The sequence below is a fragment of the Harpia harpyja genome, chromosome 21 (genome assembly GCF_026419915.1).
Source record: "Harpia harpyja isolate bHarHar1 chromosome 21, bHarHar1 primary haplotype, whole genome shotgun sequence".
NCBI lineage: Eukaryota > Metazoa > Chordata > Aves > Accipitriformes > Accipitridae > Harpia > Harpia harpyja.
The window spans coordinates 1,577,867-1,595,191 of record NC_068960.1 but is presented as its reverse complement, the minus strand read 5'-3'; the positions used below and the strand labels follow the sequence as shown (position 1 = coordinate 1,595,191).

Sequence of the window (17,325 nt, the reverse complement as noted above, 5' to 3'; positions counted from 1 at the left end):
GCGGGAGGCAGCCGGGGCAGGGACCCGGGGTGCACTGCGGCGGTGATGTGGCTGCACCTCCAGGTTTCCCTCCCCACCAAGGTTTCAGCTCCCTGCAGCCCTGCAGCCTGGGCCGGGGCACAGCATGGTGCCATGCGGGGCTGCCCCAGCCTGCGGGCAGCTGCAGGCGGGAGGGCTCGGGGTGGAGGGGTCCCCGCTGATGGCGGCAGAGCCCGAGGGTCTCTCCTGGCACCGAGGTCTCCATCTGCCCGGGGTTGCTGTGGGTTTGCCTGGGGTTCCCTCCCGGGCTCCTTCGCCTCGCTGGGGCTCCGGCACGGCCCCGTGGAGCCCAGTGCTGCGCCGAGCCGCTGGGCTGGGGTGCTTTGGCAAAGCAGGGAGCTGGGCGTGCTCCCCCGTGCCCCAGCATGTCCCCTGCCCCTGCAGCCCCCTCACCCAGCGCTGCCCCACTCCCAGCCCGTGCTTGCCTGCGTGGGAAAATAAACCGCCTCGGGGCAATCCAATTAGCACCACGAAGAAGGATGGAGCCAGATTTACATAAGATTTAACCGAAAAATGCCACTCAGGCTTTCCAGTGAGCCTGTTCTTCCTCACAGCCCCCAACAGGGAGCCGGAGCAGGAGGAGGAGGAAGAGGAGGGTGGCTGCAGCAGGGCAGAGCCCAGGCTGGGGACCCATGCAGCAGCCCCCGTGCCTGCTGCAGCGAGCCAGCACTGGCGCAGCCCCGAGCCCGGTGCCGGGCTGAGCCACCCCTGCCTGGGTCACGCATGGCGGACGGTCCCAGCAGCAACCGGGGCGGTGGCAGAGGTTTCTCCCTGTCCACGCAGAGGCTCCCAGGCCCTGGCACCCAGCACCGGCTCGCTGCCGCGCTCCGTCGGCTGCGCGGCAGTTGGAGCTGCAGGACGTTTGCTAACGATGACACAGCCCGGTGCCAACGGGCGAGAGCTACGGAGGACGGCTTCTGAACAGCCACAACAATCATCCCACGTCCACCAGGTCCCCAGCCTGTCCTCCCAGCACACAGTGCCACGGGGCGGCTGTGGGATGAGAAGGCGCACCGCAGGGTCCCCGGGGCACGGGGAGGGACAAGGGCACTGCAGGGTCCCCTGGGTGCAGGGAGGGACGGGGCACCGCAGGGTCCCCACAGCCAGCCCCACTCGCCCTCCCTCCAGCAAACAAAATACCACCAGCCCGCGCCCTGCGTGACAGGGCAGCCCCCCCCTTTGCCCTGGCAGCCCATGCTGTTCATTTAATACATTAACAAATCATCCCAGCAACAAATCCTCGTTGGGGCGGCCAGACCCCGGGGAACAGCCCCCCCCCCGCCCCGCATCCCAGCTCTGCTGCAGCATCCCCGTGCTCCCCCGGGAAGGACTGGATGTTGCCGGCGGGCAGAGCCCCCCCGGCACCGGGACTGACCGTGGACGGGGTCGAGCGGGTCCCCGCCAGCCCCGAGCTGCCGCCAGGCTCCCCAACAAAGGTGCCATTCAGCTGCCGATGGAGAGGAGCCCAGGGCCGCTTCCGCTGCCGCCCGGTGCCAAGAAGCAGCTCCCAGGAGAAGGGGGCCGAGCCGCCCCCCAGGGACGCAAATGGCCGGTGGACAAAAGGAGCCGGCGGGCGCAGGAGCGGCACCGTGCCCGGCACTGGCTCCAATCTCCGGCCCCGAGACGGGCCCCGCTCCGGCTAACCGGTCCTCGCAGACGGAGGGACGGATGTCAGCAGGTCTGCAGTGCCTGGCCTTTCCCACGGGTTGCTCCCGGCGAGGGGCTGGGATGGGGCGATGCCCGGGGATCGGCGTCGCGGGGTGCAGCGGTGACGCCGTCGGCGTCACCGCTGCACCCCGCGACGCCGAACCCCAGATGCGTGCCGGCAGCCCCCCGCACCAGCCAAACCGGCATCGGGCGAACACACCGTAGCGGCAAATCTCTCCTCCCTGCACCTGCAGGAGAGGCTGCGGCTGCCAAAATCTGTTTAGCACTTCCATCAACGCCCGTGCCAAGTGCTTAGTCAGTGACTTCCAGCCGTGCAGCGGTTTGACTTTCGTTAAAGCTCTGGAGTGGCCACGAGCCTGCCTCTGCCCACGAGCTCAGGCCCCGGCATGGCTTCAAGCGCTGCCGGGAAAAGGTCTTTATGTGCGGCATCGGTCTGATGGGGTCCCCTGGGGAGCAGCCGGGTGGTCCCACGTCCTCCTGGGGTGCAGCACCCCAGGCTGCCACCGGCTGCCCAGCAGCATGGCGAGGTGTGGATGGTGGCAGGGATGGCGGTGCGGTGGCTGGCACCCCTGCAGGGCCAGGCCAAGGCCCCAGATGGTGGGAGCCGGCGCGGCACCGGCGGAGAATCAACCCCATGCCTGCACCAGCACCGGGACCCTCGGGGGACAGCGGCTTTGCACCGGCAGCGGGCAGGGCAGGGAAGGCAGCGACTGCCACGCCAGCCGGCATCACCTACGCTCCCGACGGGCCGCGAGCAAAAACCTCACACCATGGTCCTACAGTCCAGCAATTAAGCCCCTCCTGTAATGAAGCAGCATGCTTGCCCGGCACAGCATTGGCAGCCTAGCACGGGCCACGGCAGAGCCGTGCCGAGGGCGCAGCGCTGCAGCCGGAGCCTGCAGCCTAACTGGGGCCGTGGCTGGGTGCTCACGCTTCCCAAGGCAGGGGGAGCGGGACGGGCATCCCGACACGCCGCCGGATCCGCAGCGCGGGGCCGTCTCAGCCCCACTACTGCCATGCAGGATTTGCAGCCTGTCTGGGGGCAGGGAGACAGGGGAGAGCTCGTTAATGGCCGGGAAGCACAAGGAACACTACTCCACTAACGAGGGAGAGGGAAGGGAGATGAGAGCACTGCCAATTAGAAATACCGGCCACAAAAGGAGACAGGCACAGCGGGGAGGAGAGCAAGGCTCCCACACGGCTACGCTGCCAGCGGGCACTGGGCATGTCCCTGGCTGTCCTCCCCGCCGGGATTGCCGGAGGGGTGACGGAGAGCACCGAGCACCTGCGAGCACCCACCAGCACCGTCCTGCCCTGCCCGCGCAGAGGCAGATGCTGGGGCCATTGGGCAGACGTTGCAGCAGAGAGGGACGGTGGCACCCCCAGCACTGGGACCCTTGCTCAGACCGCCCGAGCCCCACCGATGCCCTCAGGACACCCCAGTGTCCCCTCTTTGCTTCCCACGGGCTGCTCAGGCGATGGTTGTGCCATGTGGGAGCACAGGGCTCCCCTTGCACCCCAGCCCCACGGCACGGCCTCCCCCCCACAGCTCTCGGAGCAGCTTGCACCCCACAAGCATCCTGAGGGGCCTGATGGTGCCGAGCAGGGTCGGGCAGGACCACGTCGCCGGCCCCAAGAAATAGGGATGTGCTGCGCTGCCGGAACCGGCGAGCTCCGGCACCGCCAGGTCCGGCTCCAGCCCACGACTCCTGCGCGCACCGGGAGCCGCAGCCGTCTGCCATAGACACCGACTATAAACAGCGTCTGCCACGAGTAAACACCGCCGCGGGGAGCTCAGCCCAGCCACTACTCCCAGAAATGCCTTTACTTAAACACAAGGATCACAGGAGCTAAATGCACGCTTGAATTCAACCCGGCGCTCTGCGCGCAGCGAGGGCGGCGAGCTCCCCGCCAGCCCCGTCCTCCCCCGCCATGCGCCGGCCGGCCCGCAGCAGCAGCGATGGCCCCGGGCGGGCGCCGCGACGGCAAGCGATGCACGAGCCGGCTGCACGTGCAGGGCCGGGTGCGCGTGGGAAAGCCGCTCTGCCCAACGCCGGGGTCCGGCCACGTGTCACCCCGACCCCCCGCACCCCCGTGCCGTGCCCGGCCGCTGCTCTGAGCATCCCGGTGCGTGCCACGGGGAGAGCCCCCGTGCCCGACCACGGCTCCAGGCATCCCAGCGCACGCCGCGGGGAGACCCCCGCACCCAGCCGCTCCAGCCCTTCCCTTGCACCCGTGTCCGAGGCCACAGCCCCACGTGGCGGGACGCCTGGGTGCCTCCGTGGCTCCTGGCTGGGGGCTTCTCTCCCGTCCCGGCAGCGGGGCCACGCAGCACCCATTAGCGTGCTCTTGTGCCAGCCCCCTGCATCTGCAGCCGGTGCAGCACCAGCAGCGATCGATGCCCGGCCGGGGCGCGGGGGCTCCCGGCCAAGCCCCCGCTGACGAAGCACATCCTCGCCCAGCTCCCCCCAGCAACGTCGCGCCAGCTCGCAGGGAGCGGGCGGCTGCTCCGAGCAGATGGCTCCAGCCTCCGCTAAATCAACATCTACTTAATGAGGGGAAAGCCGTCGCTGCCCCCCGCCAGCTTGGCGGCAGCAGCAAATGAGCCGGGGCAACCCCCCCCCCCCCAAATCCTCCTCCCCATCCCTTCCGTCAGTCCACTGCAGTGGTCCCCCTCCCTTCCAGCCCACCATCCCTGCCACTTTCCCCATCCCCAGCCCACGCGGGCAGCAAGACCCCTGCGTGTGGGGACCCCCGGAACCCCACAAGCAGGATGACACCAAGTACCCACGAGGAAGACATTCAAGGCAAAGCCAAGCGCCTATTTTGGAGGAGGGGGGAGGACCCTGCAGCAGCATTGCTGTGAGCTGCCGGATAAAGGAAGCATCCAAAATAGCTGCTCTTAATTATATCCTTGCTGACGAGCGCCACGCAAACAACGGGCGCTGCAAGCGCTCGCTGCACGAGGAGCCCTGGCACGAGTGGTCTTATTCCTTGCAGCGAGGATGGGGTCCCTGCTGTGGAGTCCCCACAGGGAGCACACGGCCGTGTGCTCTGCCCACACACGTGCCGCCGTGGGGACCCCACGGAGATGGCCAGAGCAGCCCTGGCTGGGTCCAGTGGCGATGGGGACACCGGGGAGCCGGTCCTCGCCACTGTCAGACAGCGAAAGGCTTGTACTCCTGCAGCCAAGGTCGTGTCAAGCACCGAGGCCGGCATGATGTTCAGATGCTAATGAAGCTGTTATCATCTTCTGATCGATTTTGACTGTATAAATAATGTACCCGGAAGCTCGCAGGCTTCTGGCTGCAGGGGAAGGGATTGCCTGGGGCAAAGAGATGGCAGGGATGGAATGGACCCATTGCAGCCCAGTGCCCACCACAGCTGGATAACTACTGCCCAACACAGCTGGACACTGACCAGCTGGACACTGGAGTGCTCAACACAGCTGGAAAACAACTGCCCATCACAGCTGGGTAGCCATTCCCATCACAGATGGACACCCACTGCCCACCACAGCTGGATACTGCAGTGCCCATCACAGCTGGAAACCCCATCACCCATCACAGCTGGATGCCCACAGCTGGGTGCCCCAGTGCCCATCACAAGCCATTCCCCAAATCCCAAGGCACTTTGGGGGGATGCTGGCCCTATGCCCAGCGCACCTGCTGGTGCTCCGGACGCCTGGCCCTCGCGCGGAGCCTTCCCCGGGGAGCGGAGAAATCCGCACTTCAAAATCAATAGGCTGTGGCAGCCTGAGTCACGGTGCTGCAGCAGCGCAGGGCTGTCCCCTGGGGCCAGGATGAAGCAACTTAAATGCAGCTTTCAAGAGGCAGTGGGGACTCCTCTGTAATTTTTTTGTTCAAAAAAAAAGAAACTTTTTGATCCCAAGGGAGGACAAGGGGCTGACACTGCGGGCTGCCAGGGCAGGTGGGGACGGGGGACGCGAGTGTACCCAAGGCAGAGCCGACCTGCTAAAAACCTGGGGCTGGAGCTGGCCAGGGCACCCAGCATCCCACGGTGCCTGCCAGCACCATGCCGGGGCAGCGGTGTTCACCAGCAGCTACTGTGAGCATCCCCGCTCTTCCTGCATCGCCGAGCCATATCCTGACCCGACCTTTGCCGCGTGGTGCCATGGAGCCCGGCCGAGCCACGCTGCATCACCCGGATTCCCCTGGGGCAGCCCCAGCCCCCCAGGGTATCCCCCAGCCCCAGTTTGGGGCTCAGCCACGCAGACCCCTGGCTCTGCAGATACTCCCTCCCAGTGCGGGGTCACTGCCTGCAAAGTCCCAGCAGCCTCCTGCCCGCTCCGGGTTGCCGGCAAACCTGCTGACCCCTAAATAACACACGGTGCTACGCTGCTCTGCCATGCAAAGGCTGCCGGTGACTCGGCCCCGTGCAACTGGGCATGCGGGGAAGCCGGCAGCAGGGATGGGCAGGGGTGCGGGCAGCGCAGCGATGCGTTGGCTCCGGCCCCACAGGTGGGACATGAGGTGCCGCGCTCGGCCCCACGGGACCAGCACCGAGCCTCGTTGCGCCCGTTGCCGCCGGCCGGGTGCCAGCCGTACGCCCACCCTCGTCTCCGCGGAAATGCACGTTGGTGTCGCTTCCACGGAGCCTTAATTGACAGCCTGCTCTCCCCGCGCCGGGGCGGCGGCAAACAGGTAATTTTCAGTAATCACCCTGGCTGGAAGGAGTCACCGCCGGCACGGCGAGGTTGCCGCAGCAGAGGACGGGACGTGGCTGCTCAGGGCCACCACCAGCCTGCGTCCGCCCGTCCGTCCTTGCGTCCACATCCCAGCACGGCCAACACTGCACATCCTCGGTGCCCGAGCAAAGGCTGCCCAGGACATGGGGGCAGATGCTGGCAGCACTCACCTCCACCCCAGGGCAGAGATGATCCTGTCCAGCCCCATCCCCATCCTCCCCATCTCCTCCCCATCCTTGCCTCCTCTGCAGGGCCAGGGAGCGCTGGGAGGACCGTCCCCAGCCATGCTGGCCTGCAGGGAGGGACCAGTAGCTTTGTGTATCTTAAAGCATCGTTAACTAACAAACAGTCACTATCATCTGGCCTCCCACGAACCCAGCCGCAGTCCAACGTCACTGGGAAGTGGCGGGGAGCTCCCCGGCGTACACAGAGCGTGTGCCTGTTTGCACATGCATGCATGCGTGTGCATGCATGTGCGTGCATGCATGTGCATGCAGGCAGCCCAGATAAATAAGAGGGCAACAGGTGCTGCTGCAGCGCTGGGCGCTGAGCTCCCACGCCGTATGCAGGTAAAACAGGCCCTACGGTCTATTTTACTCATGGTGCCTTTAGTGCCACCATTTGTCCTCGTCCACATAACAGCCTGGCTTCCACGCGTGCCAGTGCACCGTGCCCACCCACACCCCCCCTGCACGGCGGCAGCTTTCCCGACGGTGCCCGCGGGCAGGATGGGCACGGCGATGGGCAGCTCCGTAAGTGCATGGGCTGGCAGCTCGGTGATGCCGCGGTCACTGCCGGGGCGGACGAGCAGCACGGGGATGTGCGGCCGGGCGATGCCATGCATCTGCCCTGAGCACCGGGAGCCCGGCTGGAGGCCTCACGCTGCTCCCGAAGGCCTGGCAGCACTGCAGGGGACAAGCAGGGCTCGCAGAACCCGTCCCAGTGTCCCCAGCGTCCCCAGCATGGCGGGCACCGGGAGGGGGGCTGGCAGGGGCCGTGCGGGACCACCTGCCACGCCGCTGCCGGGAGCAGGGGCTTAGTCAGAGGCAGCCCCAGGATCCGCGCACGCCGGAGCGAAGACAGCCAGGAGAATAGCTGCTGCGGAGCTGCACAGCCGCGAGGAACGCGCCGTAAACAGCCCAGCTGCAATGCAGGAGCCGGGCAGGCGGCTGCTTTGTCTGCTCCAACGGCTCCGGCAGCCACGGACCAAAAACCTACGGGGGCCTCGGCGAGGAGGCGGCGCGAAGCCGGGCTTCCAGCAGCCGCATCTGGAAGGGATCAGCCGGCTGCTGCTGCTGCTACCGCCGAGAGCCGTCCCCAGTGCCGAGCCCCACGCCAGGCCGGGGAGGAGGCGCTGCCGAAGCGGGCAGCGGAGACAGCCGCGGGCACACGGATGCGCGGGGCAGATGCACACGGGCGCACGATGCACAGGCATGCACATGGATGCAGAGGCACACAACACACACGGACGCACGCACGCACAGGGGCACTTGCATGCGCACGGATGCACATCGGCACGCACGGATGCAGAGGGGCACACGGAGGCACGCTGGCAGAGCAGCGCTGGCGCAGAGCAGCCAGCGGCCGGCAGGCACGGTGCTCGGTGCTCGGAGAAGCAGTGCCCGTGAGCAGCTGCTTAGGCACCATCTCCAACCTACTCCGCCTCCAGCTGATACGGGCCATGGCAGGGTGCAGAGCCGGGGTCCCAGCAGCCTTTTGCGCCCCGGAGGACCCCAGCCCCACAATCACCTCGATCTGCTCGGCTCTCACCAGGCGGCCGGCAGTGACCTTGCTGGCGAGACCCAAGGAGACCCAGGCAGAGCCGGCACTCCCCCACAGCCGCTCTCCCACGCCATCCCGGCACCGTGCTTCCCTGGCCGGATGGCTCGTGCCGGGCACCGGCACCCATCCATCACCAGAGCAGGCCCAGCAGCGCGGGGCTGTCAGGCTGAGCCGAGGCCGGTGCTGCGTCCCCGGCTTCCCATTTCTCAGGCTGATTGCTCCTGTCGCTGCAGAGCCCAGTGTTAAACACCTCATCTTCTACTCCCGTATTGAGTTGGAAAATACTATTAACATTTCATTACGGCTTAAAGATCCCTCTCAGCCTGGCACGAAGAGCCAGCCCGCCGGCGGGATCGCTCCTGCACCAGGAAGGCTGAGCTGGCCCCGGTCCCTCCGGGGAGAGGGGACCGGGAAGGCGAGTCTCACAAGCCCCCGCTGCGGGACGGGACAGTAACCTGGGGCAGAGGTGGACATCGGCGCTGCACACTGGCGCAGTGACCAGCTCGGCATGGCCCGTCCTCACGGCACGCTCGGCCGCAGCCGGGACACAAAGCGGTGATGGAGCAGCAGTGTCTGCGCTGCTCAGCATGAGCCCAAGCACTCCTGAGTGGGTTTTGCTTCCCAATGCCTTTCCCTCACCAGCGGGAGCCTGGCCCAGCAGTAACAGCATCAGCCATTAAACACCAGCAAATGAGTTCTCCAACGCTCTCCTGACGGTGTCTGAACACTTGTGAAAGGCACCTTTAGCCGCTGGCTGGCGAGGGCAGCGGGTTCACAGCCAGCGTTCAGCCAGAGGCTCACCAGCCCCGGCTCTTCAGGGCAGCCAGCGGTGCCCAGCCCCGGTGCAGTGGCACACACCGCTCCCGCACCAGGACGGAGAGCACCGTGGCAAACGTGCAAGCACAGCCCCGAGCATCACCCCAGAGCCAGGCGGTCCCCTCCACTGCTCACCCCGCCAGCAATACCACAGCTCCCACCTGCCACGCGCCCGGCGCATACGTTCGGGGGACCCACTACCGCTTCGGCACCCGCACGGGCCCTGGCACAGCCGCCATCGTAGGCATCACCGCCGCAGGGCTGAGCATGCTGCAGCCCATGCAGCTGGTAGTGGGGCCCCGCAGGCACAGGGGGAGTGGGAAGGGGCCGGGGGCACCCAGACACACCGAGCCGGGGGCTGATCCCAGCCTTTCCCAGCAGCTGGGAAGGGGAGGGAAGTGTTAAAAGGGAGCGCAGAGCAGGGAAAAGGAGCCAGACGCCAGCCTGGCTACTGGAAACCACGATGGGCTGGCAGCGAAGAGGGCGGCTGCGGAGGGGGGGCTCAGGGCACCCACAGCACCCAGCCCTACTGCACCACCGGCACCCTGAGCACCCACGGCACCATCACCCTCGGGTGCAGCCCGGCCCTGCCACATTCCCGGCTACTCCCTGGGAACATCACCCCACCACGATGCATGGGCAGCAAGGAGCACCGTGGCACCCGGCAGCAAGATCCTCATGCGGGAAACAGCCAGAGCCAGTGACCCCAGCAGAGCCCCGGGCACGAGGGGCCACCCGCTGCCAGCAAAGGGCTAATTGGTGTCAAGCCAGGTGAATTTGGGACTGCCGCGAGAAAATCCAGGCCAGCGAGGGAGCCTCGAGCTGGGAGCGGAGCCGCCAGCCCATGGCCCTGCTGCTCCTCGGTGGTGGTGGCCAACAGCCCCGGGTCTTCTGCAGCATCCCCTGGCAGGCAGGGACCCCACCGCCGGCCCTGAAATAGGAGCTGTGCTAGGGCGGAGGGGGGGCAGAGGAGAGTTTGCATCCACAACTCCAGCCCAGCCAGAAAGAGGCAAGAAAATGTAAAATAACTCGATGTCACCCCGGGCTGAGTAATAATCCCCCTCTGGAAGGAAACTTGGCACACGCCAGCCTGCACCCGCCTGCCAAGTGCTGCTGGGAGCGAGTTTTCACACACAGGCTAGAAACCCCAAGAAGAAGTTTATAAGGGACATGCTGACACACCGTCAAGCACAGCAGCAGCAGGAGCCGCTCGGCCCTGACCACCATCCCGGGGACAGCCCTCGGGCCCCACGCCTGGGACCTGGCTGGGATGCACTGACATTGCCCCGCGCCAGCATCGCCCCATGCCGGCATCACCCTGCACAGCCCAGCCCACCCCCTTGGTGTTTCGCCCCTTAATCCACGCTGAGGGGATCAGGGGGGGCCATGGGAGCAGCGCCCAGCCACGGGACAGGGGATGCATGGGGACCCAGCACCCCTTTGCAGCCCCCCAGCTTGGTGAAGCTGCCCCAGGATCCAGCCCTGCAGCCCCTTCCTCCCGCTCCAGACGTCCTGCCCGGCACCGATGGCTCCAGAGGCCGGTAGCACCCAGGGGCTCCGGCATCCCAGTGAGCACCATCTGCTCCCCCCCTGCCCAGGCTTCCCCTGCAGCGAGGAGGGGGCTGCCCCAGCGCCCGTGGCTGGGGAGCGGCAGCGGGAGCCATTAGGGGCGGCTGCCGCACAGGGAAGTTTCCTCCGTTACCGGAGGGCTGGGGGGAACCGGGCAGCTCCGGTGGCTGCCGGCCACGCACACCCTGGGCACTGCACCACAATTGGATTTGCAGCTGCCCTGCCTTTTACTGCATGGAAATTGAATTGTAAAATGTCAAAGACATTTCCTAACTGCGCCATATTAGCCTGGTTTTATTAAATACTGTTATCAGAGGAGATTATTAATGCAATCAAATGCAGGCAAAAAAACCCAGAATTAACTGGCCGCCGCACAGGAGGACGCCCTGTAGGGCAGGGGGCAGCCGGCGAGGCCCTGCCCGGGGAGCCCACGTCCCCGAGGGGTCTGGCTCCTGCCTCCCGCTGCCCCCCCCCATCCCAGAGCACTGGCGAAGCAGCGATCCCACCCAGCTGCTGCAGCTCCGCTCTCATCCCGGGATGGGTCCCCACGGGATGGCAGCACCCCAAAGGGCGATGAACCTGGGGGTGCTCGCTGAGCCTTGGGGTGCCTCCCCTCCCGTCCGCTCCCAGGCAGGCTGCCCACGCTGCCTGCACCATGCGTGCCCCTCCGAGGAGCTGCCTGGCTCCTGTCCCGGTCTTTTCACCCGTAGCGGGCTCTGCCCGCCCCGCATGGCCCAGAGCTGGGAGCAGCGCAGCCGGAGGCAGCCGTGGGGTCAGGGCAGCGCCGGTAGTGCCAGCGGGGCTGGGGTCCCTCCCCGGGCAGGGCAGGACCCCGCTCCCTGTGTGCAGCAGCGGGGCCAGGGCTGGCTGGGATAAACCCCGAAATGCCAGGGCCGCTGCCAGCGACGCACGGGGCAGGACGCAGAGCCCTGCCACGGGTGGCAATGCAGGAACGGGGCTCTCCCGCACAGGGCAGGGGCACCTTGAGAGCTGCCCACCCCTCGGCACCCACACCCCCGGGCAGTGGGGCCAGGCTGGGCTGGGTTACCCTGGCATAGCAGGGTGCAGGGGGTGCGCGGCTCTGTGCCCAGCTCCTGAGTCCAGCCAGGCAGCGTGGCTCACCCCGGCCGCGGACGTCCCAGAGTGAGGTATCCAGAGCTCCAGCGGCGCACGAGGACACAAGCCCCGAGGGCGGGCTGGGGGACCAGGACGGCCCCGAGGACCAGGCACAGGGTGGGCAGCGCAGCCCCACAGGACACAGCCCTGGCTCCCACCCACTCGGCCGGGCTGCAGCCAGCCCCTGCCACGCCGGGTGCTCGCCCTGGCACCGTGGGGCCACGTGCCGGGACATCTCCTTTGCCACACGAAGCTGCCGTGCGTGGAAGCGCTTTGCAAAGCCCCCCAGCCTGGCGGGACGAGAAGTCGAGGCAGAGGGGTCCGACCCTCGGCTCGAGGTCCCTCCCACGGCACCAGCGGGTGCCACGCGGAAGCCGTTTCCAAATTGGACGAGCCGGCCTCACAGGGAAGGAGCCTGCTCGCTCCGACACACCACAGCCAAGGAACCGCGGTTCCCCCGCATGGCACAGCACAGCCCCGTCTCCCGCTGCCTGAAGCCCCGGGTGCCCGGGACGGCGCGGTGGGCATGGGTGCTGCTGGGGACACCCCAGGGCCCCGTCCCATCCCATGGCACTCGAGCTGGGGAACCGAGGGGAAAACGCCAAGTCACTACAATTCTTCGAGGTAGCACTGGGGAGGAGGGGACAGGGAGGGAAACAGTTTGCTGCCAAATCCCTGCATCTGATTTGCGTAACTTTCAGACAACCTCATCAATTATGGATGCCCGGGAAGCGAGCATGGTGTGCGCTGCGGCCGGCCCGGGCCCCACAAACTCGTACTCCACACACTAAATCGGGCCCCACGTCACCATAGCAACCCGTGTTAATTCACGCAGGGATTTTTAAAATCTCATTTATTAAACCCCACATGAATAGGATATTATCCAGATAACAGAGCTAAGTTACAAACCTTCCTGGTGCCGTGCAGCACGGGGAGTGCCGGAGGCATGTGTGGGACCAACACACGGAGGGGATGGGGGGATGCCGTGGCGTGGGGACAGCCCCTGCTCGGTGCTCTCCCACCCTGTGCCGCGCACCGCTCCTCCAGCCCTGCTGCTGCAGCCAGATGTGGCCGTGCACCCCAGGCCGGGAGCACGGCACCCGCTGCCACGCTCACAGCCCTGCTGCCAGGCGGGAAAGTCGGGTCCCGTGGGGAAACGGTGCCAGAGCAGCCCACCACCGGCACCAGGGGGGTCCGGCAGAGCTGGAGATGTGCAGCCCATCTGGGGCATGGAACAAACATCCAGGCCCACAACGGGAATCTCCCCAACGCCAGGCTGGCCGGGCTCAGCCTCACTGGGCATCCCTTGTCCCTCGCTTGCGAGCCCAGCACGGGGAGCACCGCTGGCCCCCGCAGCCATCCCACCCGGCAGTGCCCGGCAGCCGGAGGGCTCTCCGGTGGGAGAGCGGCCGCGGTGGGAGATGCAGCAGAGCAGGGCTGGGAAGGAGAGGGATGCAGGAGGAGGTGGTGGCACTCCGGCACCGCTGGCCGTTGCCACAGCAACACCAGCTGTGCGGCCGGGCCAGCGGGGATTGGAGAGGGGTGTGGGGGGGACAGCGCTGGGCACAGGCCAGGTGTCGTCCCTGTCCCCGCACGCCGCTCCGAGAGGCCACGGAATTGGCAGCACCTGGAGCAGGTCGGGATGCAGGAGGCTCTGTGTTGGAGCCCCTTCTCTCCCTGCATAGGCCCTCAGCAGCGACAGCAACAATGGCACCGGGGACACGGGGGACGCCACGCCGGCCCTGCATGGCACCAGGACACGAGGAACACCACGCTGGGCCTGCTTGGCCAGGAACACCCCTGCACGACTAAGGATGGGGGGCACCGCACCAGCCCTGCATCGCTCCAGGGACACAGGGGTGCCCACGTTCGGGGAGCGCTGGGCCCTGGAGGGAGGGACACGGGGTGCCAGTGGCAAAGAGGCTGCGTGCCCAGCGACCCGATGCCACGCGAGCGCTCCCCGTGGTCCCTGCCCATGGCCAGGGATGGTCCCCAGCCCCCCGGGTCGGCCCCGCGCACCAGGCCTGAAACCTGCGGCTGCATCAGCACCATGAATAATTCAGTCCCGGGTGGAACGCCTCAACAGAGCAGTTATATTGTACAGAGAGCAGATCCTCACGGAGCTACGCACACGTACACACACGGATACACACGTACGGACACACGTACACCCCCACAGCCTCACGCCTGGACACAGACCCTCGGGTGCACACATGGAGACGTGCAAACCCAGCCGCAGAGATGCACACAGGGAGATACCCGTGGAGCTACATCCAAACACCCCCACACGGAGAAACACCAACACAGCCACATCCAAACACACATATGCCAGGGTACACACCGATACACAAACACAGACACGCACCCAAACACAGACACACATGCACGCCCAGCACGCACGTACACGCACACCGACACATGCAAATGCGTGCAGGCACCGGCAGCCCCGCCGCACACACGCACGGTCCGTGCACACACGCTCCACGCACACTCAAGCACAGGCGGATGCCCCCAGCTCTGCCCTGCCTGCCCGCCTGCAGCCCCCTGCCCTCGCCCGTGCCCGTGCCCAGGCCAAGCCCCCCCCCCCCCCCAAGGCTGCACTGGCCCGGCCCGGCCCCCCAGGGGCTCGGGAGCTTCTCCCGGGCGCAGGGCAAGGGCAGCCCGGCCGGTGCCCGCCCGTGCCGGGGGGTTGCACCGGGACCGGCGGGGCGATGCTGTGCAGCGCCGAGCACCCGCGCAGCGCCCGGGGATGCTCCGCCGCCGCTCCGCTTCCCCCCCCCGCCCCCCCCCCCCCCGCCAGACGGCCCCCCTCCCCGGGGCAACGCCGGGGGTCCCCGGCACGTCCACGGCCCCCACCCGCCCGCGCCGCGCCGCACCGGGGAAGGGCCGGGGATGCTCCGGGGCCGGGCAGGGCGAAGGGCGGCATCCCGGCCGGGCCCCGGGAGCAGCGGGCGGGATGCGGGCCCCCGAGCCGCCGCGATGCCGGTGTGTGTGTGTGCCCCCCCCCCCCCCCTCCCCGGCTCCACCACCGGCGCCCCCGGCCCGGCCGGGCCCCGCCGCCGCGGCACTCACTGGCTTTGCCGGGTTTGGGCCTCTGCAGCAGCTTCTGCACGGCCGCGACGTCCTCCGCCTTCACCGCCTGCACCAGCTCCTGGTCCTTGCCCATGGCTCCGCGGCGCCGGGGCTGCCGGCTGCGGGCTCACGGCCCGAGCATCCTCCGCGGCGCGGCGAGGGGCGGCTCGGCTCGGCTCGGCGCGGGCCCCCCCGCCCAGCCCGCTCCGGAGGCGGGGGCGGCGGCGGCGGCGGCGGGCGCCCGGGGCGGGGCGGGGCGCGGCGGGGCGGGGGGGGGCGTACCGGGAGCGCGGGGGGCAGCGGGGAAGGGAGGGGGAGGAGGAGGAGGAGGAGGAGGCGGGGGCCGCCCCGGTGCCTGCGGGCGGGGCACGGGGATCCCCCTCTCCGGTGCGGGGGAAGGTGCCGAGGCCCGGGGGGGACGCCCCAGCGGGAGCCGCCGCTGCCGAGCAGCCGTGGCGTGTAATGAGCTGGCGGGTCTCAGCAGCCCCGGCAGCCGGGAGGGGAGAGCGGGGAGCGAGGCTGCTGCTTCTTCCTCGGGGTAGGACCCCCCGGGGTGGCGGTGCCCTCCTCCGCCCCCCCCCCCCGGGGGGAGAGGAGCCGGGGCTGGGGGCTGCCACCGGGGGCTGGCCGGCCCAGCAGACCCCCACCCGGGGCACCCCGTGGTCCCCAGCCCCGCTCCCGGGTGCCCTTCGCCAGTCCGTGTCCCGCGGCCCTGCCTGGCCATTGCAGTCACCGACCGTCAGCCTGTGGTGGCTGATAATGGGAACCAGGCTGGAGCAGCTTTTCAATTTCTTTCAATAAAGCCCTTATTACTGCCTAATTTTCCACTTTTGTAGACACAATGGCCAGTGACATTCGTCCCCTTCCACTTTTTTATGGCTTAAATGACAGAGACATTAAAGGTGTAGAGGGTGCCTGGCTGGGTGGAGGATGCTGACGAACCAGATGGGAAATGGGGCCAGCGATGGACAAGGCATTAATGTGCTAATGGTGCCCAGTCAGTGTGGAGCACAGCCATCACCGGCACAAAATCACGCCCAAATTTCTGCTCTCCCACCCGAGTTGATGTCCAAAAGCCTTGCGGAGGTCCCAGCTCTGGCAAACCAACGTTGGGGCGCATTTTGGTCCAGAAGGCCGGTACCCAGCTGGCCACTACAGCGCTGGTCACTGCAGGGCAGCGAGGCAGGCGGCTGCATGGGGAGAGGCAGCTGCAGTGCTCTGGTGGGTGCAGAGCACTGGGACAGGTAGTTGCAGTGCACTGGTGGGTGCAGAGCACTGGGACAGGCGGCTGCAGACCCAGGTGAGTGCCTGTGGCAGAGGGAAAGATGAAGGAAACCAAGCGAACTGTAGCCAAACATGAACCAAGCTCCTCCCTGATGCCCCCTGCCCACCTTGTGCTGGCCCATGCCTCCTGAGCTGGAGCCCAAGGATGCCTTCCGCAGCCCTCAACTCCCTCTGCAGCCCCCAGCTTCAGGCTGACCCCCCCCTCAGGGATGGCGGGGTCCGTCTCCTCTCCCCACCCCCACTTTCCAATCCAGGACATTTGGGTTGCCGGCGCAAAACGCCATCTAATCTGCCCTCTAATCCCACAGCCTGGCGGCGTGCGGCTGCATGGGGGGCCTGAGCCGCTGCGGGTCTCCCTGGGCTGGGGGCTGGGGCTCCGCACGCGCCCCGGGGGGTCCAGGCAGGTCGGGGGGCTTCCCTCACATCTGCCACCACTTGATAACAAATGAAGCTCCTCAACAAAGGTCCCTTTGTGCCCCACAGCTCTCTCCTGCCGGGCTCCCGCACTCAGCACCAGCACCCAGGGACCCAGCACAGACACGGGATGGGGCAGCCCCCACCCCGATGGCCTCGCCGGGCACCGGGACCTTTGTGACCGAGCCAGGACATAGGGCGGCCGGGCTGTGTGGGGCTGAGTGGGGTGTACAGCTGCCGTCCCTCCTCCCCTGGCTGAGCCAGGCTTTTGCAGGAGCTCCAGACCGCCTCGCATTTCTGCGGCTCCCTCCGGGCCCTTGCCAAGTCGGGTTGGTCTTTGCAGAGCAGAAAAATGAGCAGTGAAATGTCCGTGTTGCTGCCCTGCACAGGCTGAGCTGAAACCGGCGCCCTGAGCGGGCAGAGCTGCGGGCATGGGGGTGGTGGGGGGGTTGGTTTGACCTCCCCCCCGCCGCAGGGACGGGCACCGCAGAGGAGCAGGCACATGGAAATCTTCACTTGCAGGAGCTGGAGGCACCACCGGTAGCAGGAGGGCTTGCCCCGCAGAGGGGTCCCCCCCGCGTCCCCCCACCATGGCCGCCTTTCCGACGGCCGCAGGCAAGGAGCGTGGCGGAGGCCCCTGCCTGGGTGCGGGAGGCAGGATGGGCCTCCCAGGCGCTGGATTAACGGAGAGGAAGGAAGAGATGAAAGCAGAGTTTGGAGGCGCAGGAAGCCAGCACCACGCTCGCCCCCCCCTCCCAGCCATCAGGGGCTCACGTTGGCGGCTGCTGCTGAAAGCGGACACGAGGCTGGGGAGTGGGTGCTGGTGGGAGCCTGGCAGGGTCCCCCCGCACATCCCC

General features: G+C 67.5%; 1 protein-coding gene across 2 annotated transcripts in view; it reads right to left on the bottom strand.

The window, feature by feature from the left end:
• Positions 1-14,978, bottom strand: part of CASKIN1 (CASK interacting protein 1) — a 33,771-nt gene extending 18,793 nt beyond the window's left edge. For both annotated transcript variants that reach the window (XM_052773186.1, XM_052773188.1), the window contains exon 1: positions 14,771-14,978. In XM_052773186.1, the coding sequence (XP_052629146.1) occupies positions 14,771-14,864 (94 nt within the window). In that variant the 5' untranslated portion in view covers positions 14,865-14,978. The remainder of the gene's footprint in view (positions 1-14,770) is intronic.
• Between the last annotated feature and the right edge of the window lie 2,347 nt (positions 14,979-17,325).